This window comes from Nestor notabilis, unplaced genomic scaffold, assembly GCF_000696875.1.
Source record: "Nestor notabilis isolate BGI_N333 unplaced genomic scaffold, ASM69687v1 scaffold25878, whole genome shotgun sequence".
Lineage (NCBI taxonomy): Eukaryota > Metazoa > Chordata > Aves > Psittaciformes > Psittacidae > Nestor > Nestor notabilis.
The window spans coordinates 19,621-38,916 of record NW_009939206.1 but is presented as its reverse complement, the minus strand read 5'-3'; the positions used below and the strand labels follow the sequence as shown (position 1 = coordinate 38,916).

Genomic DNA, 19,296 nt, shown 5'->3' with positions numbered 1-19,296 from the left:
CCTAAAACAAATTCTTTTGCTGAGGAGTTGAGATGAATCCTTCCATAAGGATGACTTAACTGCACAAATGTGACTTGGTAAAAGAGCAGACGTTAATAGCCAGGTGTTCTGTAATGTTTGTGTCTGTTTCTCAACAAAAGGTATCTTACACAATGAATTTTCAGAGTGTTTCTCCTTTTGCTATTCCTTAGGTCCTTGTACAGGCTTGGCCATACTTTGGGACAATCATGGAAAAAACATTTAAGGAAATTGTTGAACCAAAAATCAGAGCAAAGAATGTACACCTAAAAACATGCACCTTTACCAAGATCCACTTTGGTGAGAAGGTAGTGTAAATCCTTTTCAACATTTGCAGGTCAGTCTTTTCTGAAAAGTTTGGATGCAAGGGGAGTCTGATGTTCAGCTCCTTAATAGTACTGAGTGTTTAATAAAATGGTATTGGTACAACACTGCTGCCTGCTTTGTTCCCTCTTCATGGCGACTTGAGCGTCTTCACCATGAAGGAAGGATTGTATAGGTGACACATTCCTTCCCACCAGCTGTCAGTATCATGGGATTGGAGATAGAAAAAGGGTCATGTATCTGCATTTCTTCCTGTAATACCCTTGTGACAGGAGTTTTCAGGGCTTCCTAAAGCTTGCAGCCTGGACTACTTGCAACCAACCTTGTATTTGAGGACTGCCAAAGCTGTTCACACTGCCTTTTTAAGGGGAAAACTTGTATAATTTACTTACACTTCACATGCAGTTTTGTAAAGTCTTTAATGAATGATTCTGTACTCAAATTGATTGAGGTTAGTTGGATTCTTCACTTAGGCTTCTTGAGAGATGCTAGCTAAGTCGTATCTTGTTTGTCTTTATTTCAGTGTCCTAGAATCAATGGAATAAAAGCCTACACCAAAGAAATCGACAGAAGACAAGTTACCCTAGACCTGCAGATATGGTAATGTTACATCACTGATTATGTAGATAGTTCTTAACTCGCTGTGCATTTGACACCTGCGTGTGAGTAATCATGCTGGACTGAACGTGTGGTCCACTAAGACCAGCGTGAAGTGCAGAGGTCCTTATTTTATATTGACATAGAATGATAATCTGTCCCCAGCTGGATGTCCTCATTTACAGAAGTGAGATGTTGTGCATCAGCCTTTAAGTCAGAAAGCAGTGACATCTGCAAAGGTTTAGGTGTTACCTACTCTGTCCCATCACTGCTGCCATGGGTATAGGAATGTGTCCCTTGGCTTTGCCATTCATGGTAGTAAGAACCCAAGTTTTGGAATTGTATTTTCTGTTCTGTCAGCTCTCAGACATGGAGGCACTTGATCTGTCTCGTCCCACCATGTTTCCTGTTCAGTGCAACCTCTCCAGTTCTTCGAGAACTACTTGTGCTATTTATTTTTCAATTCCTTCCCCTAGATTAATCCTCTTGTTTTAATCACCATTTGTTCCATGTGCTACCCCACACATCTGCTTTTTTGATTACAGCTGTTCTCTGAGCAGAAAAGTGCCTCTAGCTCTATTAGCAACAAAAACAACAACGAAATTAGATAAAACATTTCATACCTCCCAGGCTGTTTTGAATGAGCTTGTGTGTTTTGTTAACAACAGAGGCAATGCAGAGCTGAATTTTCTCCTGGCTTAGCCTGGAGAATGGAATTACTGCGGGAATTGCCACTTGCATGCTGCTGTAGCTCTGTAAGTTTAGCAGTTTGAGCTGCCTAATTTAAACTGCTTTTCTTCATGGTAGTGCCAGAAAAAAGCAGTTGTGAAATTACAGAGCATCTTGGCAACAGCACAGAGCTGCTCAGAACTGTGCCTGCTGCTTAATGTGGCAATGGCATGGCAGCATCCCCAGCCCTGGCAGAGCACAATCACTCCCTGCAAAATGACATGCTTGATTTTTCAGCCAGAACATGTTGTGCTTCAGTGCTGTCAGCGAAATGCTCTTTGTAATAGCCAGACCAGTTTAGGAGCATTTGGCAAATCATTTGTGCTTTCCACCTTGACATTGAGGGATTTGATGCCTTCAAGGCTCTGCGGGAGGTTGCTGCTGTTCACTGTTAAACTACTTCTCCAGGCTGCTTCTCCCACATACTCATTTTCACTGTCTTTTAACAATCCTCTGCAGAGGGATTCCCCCACCTCCTTGTTCCTGTCCCTCTGGCAGACCCGTCAGCATCTCCAAATGGCCAAACACTTCCTGTTCCTCATCCTGATGATAACTTAGCCTGAACTGTCGTCTGATAACCCAAGTATTTTCTATATTCTCATGGGAGTGTTCAGACCACCTTGTCTCTTTGATGCGGTGTCTTCTCTGATGGGCTATGTTAAGGACCTGGTTTCTCTGATGTTAATACATGAAGATCAGTTTCTGCAACTAAGCTGGGAGTTGTGAAATGTACAGTGTCCGCAGGAGGTAGTGTATTCCACAAATGGAGAGAAGCAAATCTATGAGCATATGAGTGGTGGTGGTGTTTACCTGCCTTTTTCTGGATTGTCAAAGGAACTTTTTTTTTTCTTTAATCAAAGAAATGGGCAATTTCTACTTTTCTGGAGTGAGGCAAACCCCCATTACAAAACAGGCTCTCTTAGCTACATGAATAGCAGTGAGTGCTTGCACTAGTGGGACTGGTGTTGGGAGAAGAGCTGCTCATAGGAGATGGACTTGAGCTGCCCCAATGTGACTCTGCTGCTCTTTGCACTACCTCTCAGTTGCTTCATGCTGGTTTGGTTTAAATGGCTGGATCTGTCCAAAGAGCTGTGGCCTGGCATCACAGCTCTGGAGAAGAGAGCAATGTGCTCTGGGTGCCCGTGTGGTATACTTTGCAAGGCTGAGACTACAGTGACTGACTTTCCTCTCTGGGGTTAGATTTCAGAGAAGTGTGGCTATGTTGCAGTGAACATTAGAGGATTAATATGTCTCCATGTTATAAACATGACTCCTCTGTCTTGGTGCTTGCTAGCTGTAATTTTTCTGGGAGTTCCCTCACTGGTGAATCCACGTGAGCTGGTCTCTTGACTGCTTGGCTGGCTCACCACTGACCGGGGTAGCTGCAGCAGGAAAGGCTGAGCAGCTACTTCATTCAGGGTGCTGTTATCCTTGTGGACAGCACTCCTGCCTTGGCAGCAGCTGTGCCCCACTCCAGTGCCAAGTTGCTCTTTGTGTTAGGCAGTGTCTTGCACCCAGAAATTTCAGTGTGCTCTGTAAATGCTTCTTGCTTTCAGTTTCACAGTCCTTCTTATGCTGGGGGCCCCAGAAGTGGACCCAGTACTGCAGGTGGGGCCTCACGAGAGCAGAGTAGTAGGGGAGAATCACCTCCTTTGACCTGCTGGTTATGCTCCTTTTGACGCAGCCCAGGATATGGTTGGTTTCTGGGCTGCGAGCGCACACTGCTGAGTTATGTTGGGCTTCTCATCGACCAACACCCCCAAGTCCTTCTCCTCAGGGCTGCTCTCAGTCCAGTCTCCACCCAGCTTGTATTTGTGCTCGGGGTTGCCCTGACCCACATGCAGGATCTTGCACTTGGCCTTGCTGAACTTCATGAGTTTCACACACTCCATGCTGTGGTTCAGGGTTGCGCTGTGTGAAGAAGCACTTCGTCTGTGTTAAGTCTGTGGTGTGATATCACAGATTACATCCTTTACTTGGGAACTGTGATAATCAGCACATAGAAATCCCTTATTTGTATGGACAGTAGCTGTCAGGAGAGCCAGTGATGCAGTAGATCTGGTACTGCAGAGAGTTACCAAAAGAAACTTGAGAAGCTGCTTTAATTAAATCTGTTAACAACAGATTACATGTCTGCAGCATCAGAGCACTGAAATTGGTTATTGTAGAGCACTGTCTCATTACAGTATTTGCTGTCCCACGTGAAAGAACTATACTTGAGTTGTTGGCAGGAGAACCAAGGCACAGAGGTGATTACTTGTGAGGCACAGAGACCTTTTGGCAAAGGCAAGGAAGGAGGCTATAACTCATTCCAAATCTTTTGCTTGGTCCCTGAGATGATGCACAATTAGTGTTAATTAAGTTGTGTAAATTTTGTCACAGTTTATAGGACTGAACAGGAGTATAGGTTACCTTCGGGTTTTCTGTACACACAGTTTGTCATTTATCTGTCTGAAGGTCCAGGTGGCTGTATTCTGTGCATGTATCTGCTTTCCAGCACAAATATACCCAATCTATAGCTTTCACTTGACACATAACAAAGAATCACGGTTCTTCCAGTGATCCCTGCCAGACTGGGATTTGAAATCCCCAAACCTGAAATATGAGATCCCAGCTGGAAATAAACTGGCAATACTCTGGGGTCTTTAAACAATTTGCCCTAGATCCAAATCATGAAGCTGTCCCCTGAGCATAGGGAGCTGACAGTTGCATTCTCCAAATGAATTAATGTTGAAGCAGTCCAGAAATGTTCTCCAAAACTGCATTTTTCAAAGTGGGAACTTTTCGAGTGCACCCACTTGATCTCCTACAGCTGCTTTTCTTCCCACTGATTCTGCAATTGTCTGAGCTACTATGTAGCCGTGTAATCATTGGCTATAAATTTCAAAGTATTTGAAGGCACTATTACCTCCCAGGAGAACATATTTCAATCCAGTTTCTTCCTATTTTGTTAATCTGATTTAGTACTCATAATCATTCTTTATTGGAACTGTTTCAAATTTTCATTTCCATGCTCTTCTGTGGCATTTTCAGTACATAAGAAGTCACAGAAGAATGGTGTAATAATATGTGTAAAAATCTGCAGGCATTGCAATTTACTCTTAAAAGAGAATCTCTGGACTTTCTAATGGACAAGTTTTAGAATGGAAGACAGTTTCTGTCACCTAGTGCAGAACTGGAGAAAGTAATCAAAAGCACAAAAAATAAGAGCTTGGGCGGAGTTTGAGTTAACTGAGTTTGTAGGATCTTGCAAGAACTAAACACAATTTGGAAACTTGTCAGTCTTGAGCAGAAAAGGAACACTTGCCCTCAGGAGTCTGACTTCATAGGCAAAGGGAAAAGGCAGAGGTGGTCTGTTTTTTCTTGGCATTTGGTCACGCTTTCTTGTCTTCCTTATTTGTCTAGTACTGCTTGCTCATTTACCCAAGCCCGAAGTCAGGCAGACTAAGCAATAGTGTCTGCTTTACAAAGCACTTGAGAAGGATGGACCAGACAGCAGTTTTTGTATGTGGGCTCATGAAAAGATAGGGCTTCTGGGGAGTTACTTTACAGGGGGAAGAATTGCACATGCCTTTTCTAAAGGGACCCATAGATATCCAGGTTAATCAAACTTGTCAGTGTGTGCTCTTGCAGCATCCCTGCCTTCACCCATTGAATCATAAACATTGGGCCTAGCTTTTCCACCCAAGTATAGAAGAGATACAGACATGTCTGCTTGTACAAGCTTCTCCAGTTCTCACCCATGGCACAGGCGTGCTTATCTGCATTACCTTGTGCAACAGATGATCTAGGAGAGAAACAGGTAGTTCTTCCACCCATCACAGGTGGGTAAAGTACGGTCCTCTTGATAGCGGCAGAGGTGCTCAGCCCTGCACACTTCTGAGTGCCAAAGCTTGAGTTTGGCTCAGGCATGCTCTGTCTGGGGGAGAACAGCAGAGAGCACAGCAAAGTTACGCTAAGCAGAGGGGGCAGACAAAGGCATGAGCAGCCTGGATTGGAAATGAGGAGCAAAACTAGCAAACAAAGAGTGCATCCTTTCTACTGAGCACCCTGGTGAGGGGGTGACACCTGTATGAAGCAGACTTAAGAATAATTGAAGTCTCAGGCTCTGACATCTTAAAACACGATTGCATATATTGAAGTGTTACTGGAGAAAAGAGACATCTAGGACTGGGTGGGAAGAGTTTTTGACCGTGTGGAAAGCCAAAAAGGTTGTAAATTGAAACACACCACTATTATTTGTTGTGTTGGACACTGGCAGTGGCTGAATTAAATCCTCTTGGATTAATTACTGCAAATTGAGGAACTCATTTTGGCTTCTCGTTTAGACTTTTCTTGTGACAAAACTCTATTAGCACCCAGTGTAATGAGCTGTAAGCTAATGTCAAAATTGTAGAAACTAATAAATGTAAAAATAAGTTTAATTATGTGACTAGCTCATAGGGAAGAGTGTGTTAATTTTAGCATGGGCTGTGAGGTTGGTTATTTAAGAAATGAGAATGTTCTGACATTAAAGGCTTTAATTTGTGTGTTATGAGCTTTTAAAGTTCTGTTAAGTCACTGTTGTAAACAAATATTTGAGAACTTTGCTTGCAAAAATGGAGACAAATTCACTGGGTTACACATTCTTGACAGGTTTTTTGAGGGAGAGGGACTATGTGTGCGAATTAAAGTGTGAATTCTTGGCAACTGCAGCACTATTTGCCCATATACATGTGGTCGGAGATAAATCTTGTCCTTTGCTTATGGGTTGAAATTATGCACGCAGGTGGCAAGCACAGCACATTGACTGTGCTGCGGTACCTTTACGCCCTGCTTTACCTGCAGGGTGTTTGTGTGTCTGCATCCAGAAAGAGCTATTTCTCAGTGGACTGAAAAGGAACTTGGTAGCTCCCTTCAACTGTTTTATGCCAGAGGCATCAACAGATCTGCCAGGTTCTGCTTCCTGGGGAGTGGCTATTGGTTTCTGCATAAGGTGGTGGTTGTACTTTTATTAAAGTCTAAGGTGGTTTCTAAATTGCAAAAGTGCTACACTTGGCATTCATTTTATTTAAAGCCTGATGTCCTCCATGGCAACTGACCAAAATCTGATCCAAATCATTGCCTTTTAGTTCAGCCTCAAGGAAAGCAGGTTATTTTTAGTGAAGAATTTGTCCTTCAAATAGGCTTTTTGGTTGTGGGCAGGGTGAGGACCCCATATGGAATGGCAGGATGGCTCTGCATTAGTTTGAGAGCTGGATCACCGGGGGTGGGGTGGGATCAGGCCTTTGGCAGAGAAGGGAACAAGAGGACAATAGCTGTCAGTCTTGAGTTTTGAATAAGCCTGCTGATCCCCTCCTTAGCACAAGCTTGCCTCAGCTAATGGCCACTGTTAAGAATGGAAAAGTAACCTTGAAATACAGATGTTGCTTTGACATTTTGCAGGTAGATCAGTGTCCCAGCTGACTGCAGGGTTTCTTTGTGAAGATCTGACCCTTGTTCAATCTGCTCAACTTTCCCGTTTAAGTTGCTTGAAAATCCATCTCTGCCTGTGGGATCATGTTGTCAGTCATTAACCTAGTTTAATTTATACTCTGTACAACCTAAAATTTCTCAGTGGACTGTTGCAAACTGTGGAATAATGTGAGAATTTTCTTTCAGTTACGTAGGGGACTGTGAGATTCACATGGACATATCGAAATTTAATCTTGGAGTGAAAGGTGTACAGGTGCGTGCAGTGGTAATGTCTGCTCAAGGCTGTGTGGTGCAGGAGTTAGCATGTACCAATGGGAGGGGTCGTGACACTTAACTGGGAAACCACCAACTAGCAGTCTGCAGTGACTGGGTTTATCTCCTTTTGTTTTGGCTGGGGAAATCATGCCTTCCATCAAAGGCACCTAAATACCACTTTTAAAGCTTCTTAGTGTGACTTTTAAACAGGATTGGCGCTAGAGCATCGAGCTCATGTAGGATAGCTTCTGCCACTGGCACTCAGAGGAGCTGCATGTTGGTAGAGAACTTCAGAAGAGACAATTCTGCTACAGTGTTCATAAACTGTTTCTTACAACGTTGAAAGCTAATAGGCAGATCGCTGCATTATATGGCAGTGAGGATTGCAGAGAAATTCCTCAAACTTAGAAAGCATCACCTGATATCAGTAGCAATGGTTTTGGGGGGGAGGAGTTTATTGTTGTTATTGATTTCTAAATAAAATTACTTCAAGTAGGGTTTTTAGAATTATGTCTGTCACAAAAGCTCACAGTTTTGAAACTGCATCCTGAAAGTACCTTCAGACTCAGTTTTCCTTGCTCTGTTCTATTTGCAGTTGTATGGGACACTGCGGGTGATACTGGAACCTCTTCTAACCGATGCACCTTTCATTGGAGCAGTGACTTTGTTTTTCATGCAGAAACCGGTGAGTCTGTAGTGAACTGCACTCTGCAACCTTCCTGCTTCTTGGTCTATCTTGATGCATGGATAGGTCTTCCATGAGCAACACAAGCTGTCAGTCACTGGTAACCCAAACTGCAGAACTGTTGCAGGCATTTGAATGGCAAATTCCTGATTGTTCAATGCTCCTCTTGAACTCGGAGAAGACAGGAATGATTTTGCCCTGTTGTTTTGTAGTAGTGCCTAAAGAGTTACTTGCTTCACTCTAAGAATGGGATGACTTTCTGATGGTGACAGCAGACGAGCCATTTCCTAAGCCTTTGCTGCAAGGTTCCTGGCAGGTGGATTTTAATTCTTTCCATTAATAGATTTTAAATACAGTCATCTTGGGAGACCATTCAGTCATGGCTGTGCTTTGAAAATTTGCCTATTTAAGGTCACTTGCCTTGTAGTTGAATTGTGGTTTAATAAAACGTGAGAAACCTTCTAGTCTTGTAAAAACTAATTATAGCACACAGCTTTGCTTGCTTGTGGGTAATGGTCTGCTTGAGTTCATGGAAGTCATACATTTTTGATCTTAGATGAGGTGTTTTTGTGTTTAGATGTAGTAGTATTATTTTAGCACATGAAAAAACCTTTTTGTTTATTGTGTGAATAGAAATAAACTCCTGAAGTCAGGCGGTGTTTGTAAATCCCCCTGCCTCAGGGTATACGCCAACTCCTAAGTGAAAGGATGGGGAAACAACTTCAAAGTCTAAGTAGAGCTGTCATATTTACTATGCATAACCCCAGGGCATCTGCCAGTGGCCATTGCTAGGGGCTGAATGCTCTCTTTCCCTGTACTTGCAGGATAAGTCCCAGTGATACCCTTATTTCAGGTATAGCAGGTAAAATAGATAAGGGAATAGATACCAGCTGTTGGTTTCAATGTACAGATGCAGTCACTTACTGGGTGCAGGTTTTGCTTTCTTTAAACATCTGGCTTTGTTTTAAAAAGCATTTGCTTCCCCTTTAAATTCTACATTTTTTTCTGAAATAAATTTTAATAGTTCTATATAATTTTTCTCCCTGATCTTGTTGTAGCACTTGGAAATCAACTGGGCAGGCATGAGCAACCTCCTGGATGTTCCAGGGATTAAGTGAGTGTTCACTTTGCTTCATTTTATTCTTCTTTAAAAAAACTTTGGAAGCCGAGATGGCAGCATTCTTCAGTAATCATCAAAGCTATTCTCAAGAGCATTGTATAAAAGATGTTGTGCTGATACTCATCCCATTGTATCTGGCTGTGGATTTGCAAAACCTGAGGAGTGTGCTTTTTACAGTCTGTCAAAATTGCTTCAACCACTTCATCTCATTTAGGATGGAAATAGTAAATCCTCAAAACAACAATGTTCTGTAAACTAAAAAACAAACCCTTACGTTTGCCACATGCCAGTTACTTGCAAAGGCAGATGAAGTAGATCTAGGTGACTGGCAGTCTGAGCTTACATTTGTTTGCCTTAAGTAAAAAAAGGCCAAGGTATCATAGAGTTGCAGTCCCTCTGATAAACTGCAATGCAATCCCTGATAAAGAGAACTGCACCAGATTTATAAGAAGAAATGTTCTTCTCTTTCTGTGTAATCTGCTCACCCTTTAGGTTCTTCAGAAAATGTAGCAGTTCTTCCCCAGTGCCTCTTGGGTTGATCTTGTACATAAAACTTGCAGAGCAAGGATGAAAATCTTAGTGGTGTACTGTAAGCTTCAAACTGTTTCTCCAGGTTGGAGATTAACTTTGTCCTTGTTCCTTAGCGTAAGCAGAAAATTCTGTTACAGAAGAACAAAATATATTTGGTTACTCAGCCATTGCTTTTCTCCCTTTATATTCAACTGCAGACACTTCTGATTCCCTCTCTTCCTCTGCAGCTCATGGTTTAGACTCATAGGAAGTGGCTGGCTACTTCAGGTGCCAGTTTATGCATTACAGGGTCTCTGAAGACCTTTGATGTTGAGTAAGAGGAAGCTTTCTTTCTCTCTTAATTTGAGGCCAGAGTGGCCTTTTGCCCTGAAGTGTGCCTTGGGAGCTCCAGTTTTTATCAGAGAAATTAATCTGTCTTTTCTAACATGTTTTCCTTAATCGTTACAGGGAGAAGGTATGTAGGTGTTCCAACCTACAGCCTCTCATATAATTAAGTGCAAATTTGGTGTCCTAAATTTTCACCCCCTGGTTCTCTCACAGGGATTTGAACACAGAAAGCTTTTCTTGATCATGAGCACTGCACATGAAAGCCAGGAGCAAAACATGCCTGACCATGAATAGGCTGAAGTACAGGTTGAACAAGAGTTCTCCCTTTCAAATGAATTGTGCTTATTTAAGAGTAAAGAAACTGGATGCAGTCGTCTGTCCTCATGTACAAGCTGTGTTTAGTTGGGTGTACCCTGAGATTTGAGAGAAGGGACAACTCTGTGACATTCTTGTGGTTTGGTTTTTGGGTTTTTTTTTTTGACAGGAAAGCCAACAGCCTGACCAAGGGCTTTCAGGCTCCTGGTTTCACATTTGGAGTAGGAGAGGGCTTTCCTTCTGTGTGAATCTAGCCTCATCTATGAGCTGTGACAATTTTGTTGCGGTCTTACCCTGAGAAGCTACATTGTAAGGACTAGATTTATCAAGAGGATGAAAGTCTTTCAGATGTTTAATGCTCTTGGGTTTTCCTCTTAATGTTGTCTTCTGTTTATGACAAGTTGCAGTAGTATGTTGAAATCCTCTCACTAATCACTAAGCACCAGACATCTGTGATAGCTGTATACTTCTTGCTCGTGGAGAAACAGGTCAAATTAGTTGTGCCTGCCATACAAATAGAGCAATAATAAAGAAATTTTTTAAACTGAAAAGCTAAAAATGTGTAAGTCTTAGTAAGGCTAGAAAGATCTCTAAACTGCAAGACAGCACCCTCGTTTCAGCCAGTGTGATCTCCAGTGTGCCAAAGGTCCAGATACTTCAAACAAGATTTTCCTTCTTAGTGCAAAATATACCAAGATACAGAATCTCATCTGTTGCTTGGTCTTCTATCAAAAGAAAAAAAATAAAAGCCAAGCTATTTGTTTTGAATGTGCCTGGATTCTCCTTCCATTTTACAGTAAGATCTCGGAGCCCCCTGTCAAAAGATGAAGCTTACTGATTCCCTCCTCACCTTGTCCGTCTCTGGTGTTGGTATTCCCAAGGAAACACAGAGAGCACAGAAGTTTGTATGATTTGTTTGGGAGTGTGACCACCTCATCATATGGCCTAAGCTTCCAGTCATCTTTTAGAACCTGCTAGAGCTAAATTTCCCTCCAGCCCTAGCAACCCTAGACTGGAACATCCCTGCATCAAGTGGGAACTTGCACCGTGTGTGCCACAAGGCAATGGGAATTATTTGCAGAATGACAGGGAATAGTTCGAAAGAGATCTTGAGAGACTGCCCCATGCTCATATTCTCCTTTGCAGCAGCTCAACTGGATAAAGATTACTGACAGGAGATAGCCTAATCTTCCACAGTGACCCACATCCACCCTTGGTGGTTGGTTCTGGTGTTGAACTGTCCTCTCCATTTCCTCTTATTCTAAGCTAGGTGTCACAAGCATGAGTTTCTTCTGTCTGTGTGCAATTGTATGTAGCACTCATAAGATCATTTAGGTTGGAAAAGACGCTAAGACGACCTAGTCCAACCATAAACCCAAGACTGCCAAGTCCACCACTAAACCATATCCCTGAGCGCCACATCTACACATCTTTCAAATACCTCCAGGGATGGTGACTCAACCACTTCCCTGGACATCCCGTTCCAGTGCTTGATAACTCTTTGGGGAAAGGTGGCTGCCCCATCCCTGGAAGTGTTCAAGGCCAAGGCCTTTGAGCAACCTGGTCTAGTGGAAAGTGCCCTTGCTTGTGGCATGAGGGTTGGAACTAGATGATCCTTAAGGTCCCTTCCAACACAAACCTTTCTATGATTTTATGAAGGCAGGCAGTATAATTAATTTTGCAGTGCCCATTTATTTCACTGTGCATCATTCTTTCCTAACTGAAATTCTGATTGATTGTAGAGATTTAGGTTGCATTTTTTTCCTCCCACCTGCAGTGTAATGTCAGACTCACTAATTCAAGACTTCATTGCTGCACGGCTGGTTCTACCAAACAGGATCACAGTGCCTCTGAAAAAGAACATGAACATTGCCCACTTGAGGTTCCCTATCCCACATGTGAGTTGGTTTTGATATATATTTTTTCTTTCTTTTTTTCAGCAGGGGTGTTAATCTGCCTGAATTTGCGTTTACCGCAATATGGCTGCATACACATTAGTGTCTTAGGTTCCTATATCTGTTGTTTCCACCTGAATTGTAGGTTTTCTGTAGCCAACATTTCAGAAATGTAAAAGCAGATGGTGGGTAGTTCATAATTTGGGGAAGAGGTGGGGCTGGAAGGGTCCTACTCTCTCTATAGCATAAGAAGTTTGTTTAGACACTCAGTTATTGATCAATTTAAGCCTTTAGTCACCTTTGAGAATACCACAGATCTTCAGTTAGAGAAGGTAAATACATGAGCAGTGAGTGTCAGGCTACTTATTTTTTTTACTAACACTGTGAAGGTGTGTAAACAGGGAGCTCAGAGGGTGACTTCTCTTTGTTACAGTAAAAATAATCAGGGGACAAACCCAACAACAAATCTAAATGCTTGACATACCCAGATCTTCAGTTTCCCTCGTCCATCAAGTACCTAATACACTCATTAATAAGGGTACATATAAATGAATAATAAAGCAATGCTCCCCATTGCAAACTTGTATCACCAAGCTGAAGGTGAATGGCCACTCCACAATAAAATAAGAACCTGCCAATTGGTGCTTAGTTCCTCCTTCAGTTAGTAGGAATTAATCTTTACTTTTTATTTACTTTACTTCTTGATTTTTACTTGTTATCCTGTGTGCATAGGTATGCTTCTGATTTAAAAATAAATTGAAGAGTATCTTCTACCCAGTTATCTAGATTGGTTTGTGTATCTGTTTAAGTGTTTGTTGTTTTGTTTTGGTTTTCATTCCTACGGGTAAATGGTGCAAAAAGTTATTAGAAATATACTGCATCAAAATACATGTCTTTACAAAACTGTCATTGTGACTACCCTTGCTTCCTGAAATAACTCTTTTTAGGAAGTAGCATATTACAATTATCTGAAGATCACCTTTTCGTGAACAATTTTTTGTATTTTATTTTATTCAGGGAGTAGTAAGGGTTCATCTGCTAGAAGCTGAAAACCTTGTCCAGAAAGACAGTTTCCTTGGTGCAATCAGGGGGAAGTCGGACCCATATGCTCTTCTTCGCGTTGGCACGGTGCAGTATCGAAGCAAGACAGTTTCCCGAGATCTTAATCCCATTTGGAATGAGACATTTGAGGTACTGAATCTTTTGATCTTTTCATCTGTAGGATGCACAGCCGTTTACATCCCTGTGCTTGGAGGACCTTCTCTTAGCTGACTGCACTGGAGCAGGTGGACTTCCTTGTTACTTGATTGAGGCACTTCTTTCCCTTAAACAAATTCAAATTTACATTGCAAACTTGAAATGTCATTCGGGTTGATCTGATTTACATATGTGGGTTTTTGGAGGAGGTGCAAAGCACTGCTTTAAATATCAATCAGTACAGCAGTCTATGCAGCTGTAATCTGCTCTAGTATTGATTCTTCTCTGCTTATCAGGAATACCAGTTTGAGAGGTTTAGCTTGCAGTTCAAAACCAAGCAAACTGGTTTTGAAATATTTTCACCTATAACCAATTGCATTTCTTATACAATTAACCATGAAACAGCAGGGAATGTCCTTACTGTGTTATACAGCTGTGAAGTGTTCATGTCAAGCATGAACCTATGTGAATGGGTTTTCATTTTAATCAACACCTCTTTCTCTTCCAGTTTGTTGTTCATGAAGTGCCTGGTCAGGACTTAGAAGTGGACTTGTATGATGAAGATCCAGATAAAGATGACTTTATGGGCAGGTAAATTAACATGGCCCTTGCTCAGGGTCCAGTAACCTCTGCAACAGGACACCCAGATTATTCATACTGGAAATTTAATATTGAAGGAAGCTATTCCCTTTTTCCAGATATTGATACCAAGTTATTAGTTCTTAGTGCAGCTAACTTTGAACAAGGTAGAGAATGGTCCAAGACTCCTTCAGGGAATCCTAGGAAGCCATTAGAAGTGATAGTTACACAACTTGAGGTTTACTTCTGACTTACTTTAATTTTGGAAGTATTTCAAGGGGAACACTTCAGAAGTGTAAGTGCATTCCAGCGCACATGCATGCAGGTAATGCAGAGAAGCTGTTATTTGGAACAGATCTGAGTGTGGGCTTTTCTGGTGGTGGTTTCTTCTCCCCCCAACAGCAATATGTTGTATACCTAAATATACACTGAAATGTTTGCTTTTCATCTTTCAGCTTGCTTATAAGCCTAGTGGATGTAATGAATGACAGAACTGTTGATGAGGTAAAGATCACAGCTCATTTCTATATGTGGTTGGCAGTATGTGCTTACATGCACTCATTTGTGCTCTCCCTCTGCTACTGCATTGTTTCTGTATGCTTAAAGATTCCTTGCACACTTGCACTGTGGTATTTTCACAAAGAGAAAATACCTTCACTCATGAAACTTCAAGTAGCTGTTACAATAATTTTCACAATGAAGCTGGCAACCTCAGGCAGCCCTGAGGTCATGCTGAGCCAGCAGTGGGGTATCTTATGTTGGTATCTTGTGTCCTGTATGTACCAAATGTTTTGTACAAGTTGAAGTTTGGTGAAGCGGTCTGATTGCTGGGGGAAGAAATGATCCAGTCTTGTGGTTTATTCTGCAATCCAGCACTCTGCAAACAGTGGCAGCATGCCTGCCTTGTGCTGCTGCTAGTTGGAAATATCCATATGCTCTGCATGTACATGGTATCTTGTTTTTCTTCTGGCTTGTGTTTCTGAGTAGATGGACATACTACAATCTAAACCTCAAAAATGCAAGCTAAAGCACTCAAAATACAATTCATACTGCCTATTGTATGTAAGTCTCAGAATGCAAGATTTATGTAAAATTTCTTCTGCCTCACAGTTCTCGAGTTACTCTTTGTTGTTTCCATTTAGTGGTTTCCCTTAAGTAAGACAACAAGCGGACACTTGCATTTAAAACTGGAGTGGCTTTCACTAGTAAATGACCAAGAAAAGCTACATGAGGTGAGTATATTTTCTTAAAGGATTACTCTGCTCTTTGTCCATCCAGTGATCAACAAAGGAGCACGTAAAGTTAGGGACACCAGGCAAACTCAAGGGAGCTTATTTTTGACTGAAAAAGTTTTGATGTGATTTCACCTCCGTGGCCCTCCTAAAGAGGAAGGGCATTTGCTTGCCCCAGGTCCCTTGGTAATTCAGGAGTAACTCAAATCTGGCAGCTCTTTTTACTTGAATTGACAAAGCTTGAACTGACTCACTGCAAACTTCCTTTCTTTGATAATTTTTCCCTTCTCTCATCACCTAGGATCTGTGTAGGACCCCTGTCTATAACCTGTACCAGTCATAGACAAATAACCCAGCACTGGTGCTTGGTAGGGCCATGCTTCCCAGTGATGTCTTGCTTGTCCAGCAGAATTGCTTGGATAAAGCCCATCTCCCAAGGATGCTGCTACTTCAGAATTAAGCAAAAGCTTTTGAGTTCCACTGAAGTGAATCAAATTTGTTTCCGTGCTTTGTTCTGCTGATACTGATGTGGATGTATGTGGCTGAGCATATTTTTAGGTGTCTTGCTGCTCTGGGGAATCCAACCAGTTCTGCATTAAAAAGATTGAAAAGCATTAAGGCCAGTGAACTGAAAAGAATTACACCTTTTCTTACTGGTCTGCTTAAAACTGTCATCCTGTTTTGGCTTGTGCTCCTCTCAACTGCAAGTTTTAGGAGAAAGGTGAAGAGCTGCTTAGCTTTCAGAAACTGTGGTTTGAATTTGTGTTGTGCTTTACATTGTCCTTGATGGGCGATCATGCCTACCTTGTGTTTTGTTTTGTTTTATCTTTCCTGGCCTTCACAGGATAAGAAGGGTTTGTCTACAGCTATTCTGATAGTCTACTTGGATGGTGCCTTCAACCTTCCAGTAAGTACAAATCACATGCAGGCAGCCTTCACTCCTAACCTTTTATCAAAGCCCACAAATTTAATTGCTTTTAAATACTCTTTTACTAATTCAGAAAAACCACTTTGAGTATTCCAATGGTGAATGTGGAGCAAAGAAGATCAAAAATAACAAGTACCTCAAGGTAAAATTTTTATTCTTCTCCCATGCTTGCAAAACAACATTCTGGATTATACGGTATCATAGCAACTGAAACTAGCTGTGGTTAAGAAGAAATAATCTCACCACCATCAGAATCAAACTGACTGGGAGTTCAAAATAGTGATTGAAAGCCCACCCCCACCCCAGTGAAAGTCTGGGATGTCCAAGGGGGACCCAGAAATATCTGATTGTGTGTGGGGCTGTCTTTATTTTTGTTTTATACCTTGGACAGAGAGCCTTCAGACATCAGACCAAGTCATGTCTCTTCATCAGGGACTGTAGTGATAGGACAAGGGGTAATAGGTTCAAACTTAAACAGGGGAAGTTCAGGTTGGATATACAGAGGAAGTTCTTTTACTGTGAGGGTGGTGAGGCACTGGAACAGGTTGCCCAAAGAAGTGGTAAGTGCCTCATCCCTGGCAGTGTTCAAGGCCAGGTTGGACAGAGCCTTGGGCGACATCATCTAGGGTGAGGCGTCCCTGCCCATTGGAACTAGATGATCTTAAGATCATTTCCAGCCCTAACTATTCTATGATTCTCTGTTACACTTTTTGGCTGCTACAAGGCTTCTTTCCTCGCTGAGCTGTTCTAGCTTGGACTTCCACATTGGGATGGGAGGAATATGCTTGTTTGTAGTAACCTTCCTTCCATTGGAGACATCATCACCAGATTCCATCCCCTCAGTTTTAGAGAGATGCAGAAGCCACACTGTCACTCATGCTTTCTCTTTCTTTGCTTCTGCTACACAAAACCACAGCTCTGAGCAATGGATAAAGCTTCCTATTCTCTCTGAGTAGCTCTCCTCTTAAATGCAGTCTTCACAATTTAGATAGGTTACCAGCACTGTCATACACATCACATTTTATAATCCTTAATTTTGGACTTCACCATATCCAAACTGTACTGTGAAGTATATTTTTTATATACTTTGTATACAGTGTTGTGCCAAGACCAGATCCTCAGCCTTAACTTCTATAGCATTAGTGCAAAGAAGCACAGTACAAGAGGTTCAGTATTATTGCTCCTGGAAGGAATTGTTACTTGATCATAGAATCACAGAATCATAGAATAGTTAGGGCTGGAAAGGACCTTAAGATCATCTAGTTCCAAACCCCCTGCCATGAGCAGGGACACCACACACTAAACTATGTCGCCCAAGGCTCTGTTCAACCTGGCCTTAAATGCCTCCAGGGTTGGAGCATTCACAACTTCCTTGGGCAACCTATTCCAGTGCCTCACCACCCTCACTGTGAAGAACTTCTTCCTTATATCTAACCTAAAGTTCCCTGTTTAAGTTTAAAGCCATTACCCCTTGTCCTACCACTAGAGTCCCTAATGAAGAGCCCTTCCCCAGCATCCTTGTAGGCCCCCTTCAGATACTGGAAGGCTGCTGTGAGGTCTCCACGCAGCCTTCTCTTTTCCACGCTGAACAGCCCCAACTTTCTCAGCCTGTCTTCATAACGGAGGTGCTCCAGCCCCATTTATCATCCTCGTGGCCCTCCTCTGGACTTGTTCCAACAGCTCCATGTCCTTTTTATGTTGAGGACACCAGAACTGTACACAATATTCCAAGTGAGGTCTCACAAGAGCAGAGTAGATGCCAAAGATTTGCTTCTAATTGCTTCACAGCAAGTCCTGAGCCTTGGAAACCACTTCTAATAGTCCTGTTTCACGCAGGAATGATGATTTCCACTGAGCCTTCAGCTGTCTTCTCTGTTTCCTTCCAGCTTCTGACAAATTTTTTACTGCTCACCTTTTGAAACCTAAATACATAAAACTGTGGCTTAAATGTGTTCTCTAGATGGTAAAGAGTAAGATTGTGCCGGGTTTTGGCTGGAGTCTTTCCTGTGTACTGCACTCTTCAGATGTCCCACATCTGAAATCTAATGTCAGCTTTCCAGCAACTTATTTCACTAAAAGTAGTGGTTTAAATAAAAGATATTCCTGTAAACTATAAATGTATCTTTTTTTTTTTTTTTGCTTCTCCTGCTTTCCTCTTTTTTTTTTTTCCCCCTTGTATTAAATGACAGAAGATGGAACGAGAACCTTCCTCCTTTGTCCTGCTCACAGTAGGAAACAAGACTCAGAAAAGCAAGGTGAGGCTGTTTGGCTTTTCTGCTTTCCTTAAGTACTTTCTATTTCATGGATGACTATCACCAAGTAACCCCTAGGAAGGGTAGAACCAGTGAAGCTGATGTGAAAAGCTGTAGTTATAGTGGCAGCTGCAGAGTCTGGGAAGTGGGGGTCAGCTTCAGCATGTGGAAGCATCGTGTCACTGGTCTGTGCTTGATTAGTGGGTGCCTGACCAGCTGCTGTACAGATGTTCATGGTCACAAGCTCCTGTTTGTCAAGATACTCTAGTTCTTTGAGGGTTGAAGAGTTAAAAATGATAGGTCTCCAATCTGGCTCATGTTTTCTCAGGGCAGGGTGTCATTTCTCATCAGTCTCCTGGCTCCTGTGTTTCACAGTTCTACTGATTTATTTTTCATTATTTATATATTTATTTTAACCTGGACAAGGTGTATCCAGATCTCCTTCACTTTCAGTTAATTTTTCATTATTTAATAGTTACTTCTGCCTGATGAGCATGAGCAAAGCTGAGTTCTGCCCTCGTTGTAGCTGCTGTGCTTATTGCCCCACAGCTGGATTTGGATGAAGGCAGCCTGTTGTTCTTTTGGAAACCCAACAAACGGGAATGAATCCTGTTAGCTACACAAGCATAGGGGACTGGCACCTATTTTCCTTTGTTTCTTTCACCTGCTACATCCAGAAATTACGTTCTGCTTGGGTTTTTATCCTTTTTGGCTTTCCCTGTTTCCCCACCACAGCATTTGCCTCTCCCAAGCTAGGTCAGACTTCCAGCTTTGCCCTGAACCTTTCCCCTTTCTGCCAGTGCTCATGGCCTGGCGGAAGCAGCTGGTTTATAGAGCAGCCACAGACACAAGGGTGCT

General features: G+C 42.2%; 1 protein-coding gene across 1 annotated transcript in view; it reads left to right on the top strand.

Moving 5' to 3' along the window:
- The first annotated feature begins 227 nt into the window (after nucleotides 1-227).
- The window catches only part of ESYT3 (extended synaptotagmin-like protein 3), a 26,552-nt gene continuing 7,483 nt past the window's right edge, over nucleotides 228-19,296 (top strand). Inside the window, exons 1-13 of the mRNA XM_010019734.1 lie at nucleotides 228-326; nucleotides 866-942; nucleotides 7,309-7,375; nucleotides 7,973-8,062; nucleotides 9,121-9,176; nucleotides 12,133-12,253; nucleotides 13,268-13,441; nucleotides 13,956-14,038; nucleotides 14,482-14,530; nucleotides 15,169-15,258; nucleotides 16,103-16,165; nucleotides 16,260-16,328; nucleotides 18,376-18,441. Coding sequence (XP_010018036.1) covers nucleotides 228-326; nucleotides 866-942; nucleotides 7,309-7,375; nucleotides 7,973-8,062; nucleotides 9,121-9,176; nucleotides 12,133-12,253; nucleotides 13,268-13,441; nucleotides 13,956-14,038; nucleotides 14,482-14,530; nucleotides 15,169-15,258; nucleotides 16,103-16,165; nucleotides 16,260-16,328; nucleotides 18,376-18,441 — 1,104 coding nt within the window. The remainder of the gene's footprint in view (nucleotides 327-865; nucleotides 943-7,308; nucleotides 7,376-7,972; nucleotides 8,063-9,120; nucleotides 9,177-12,132; nucleotides 12,254-13,267; nucleotides 13,442-13,955; nucleotides 14,039-14,481; nucleotides 14,531-15,168; nucleotides 15,259-16,102; nucleotides 16,166-16,259; nucleotides 16,329-18,375; nucleotides 18,442-19,296) is intronic.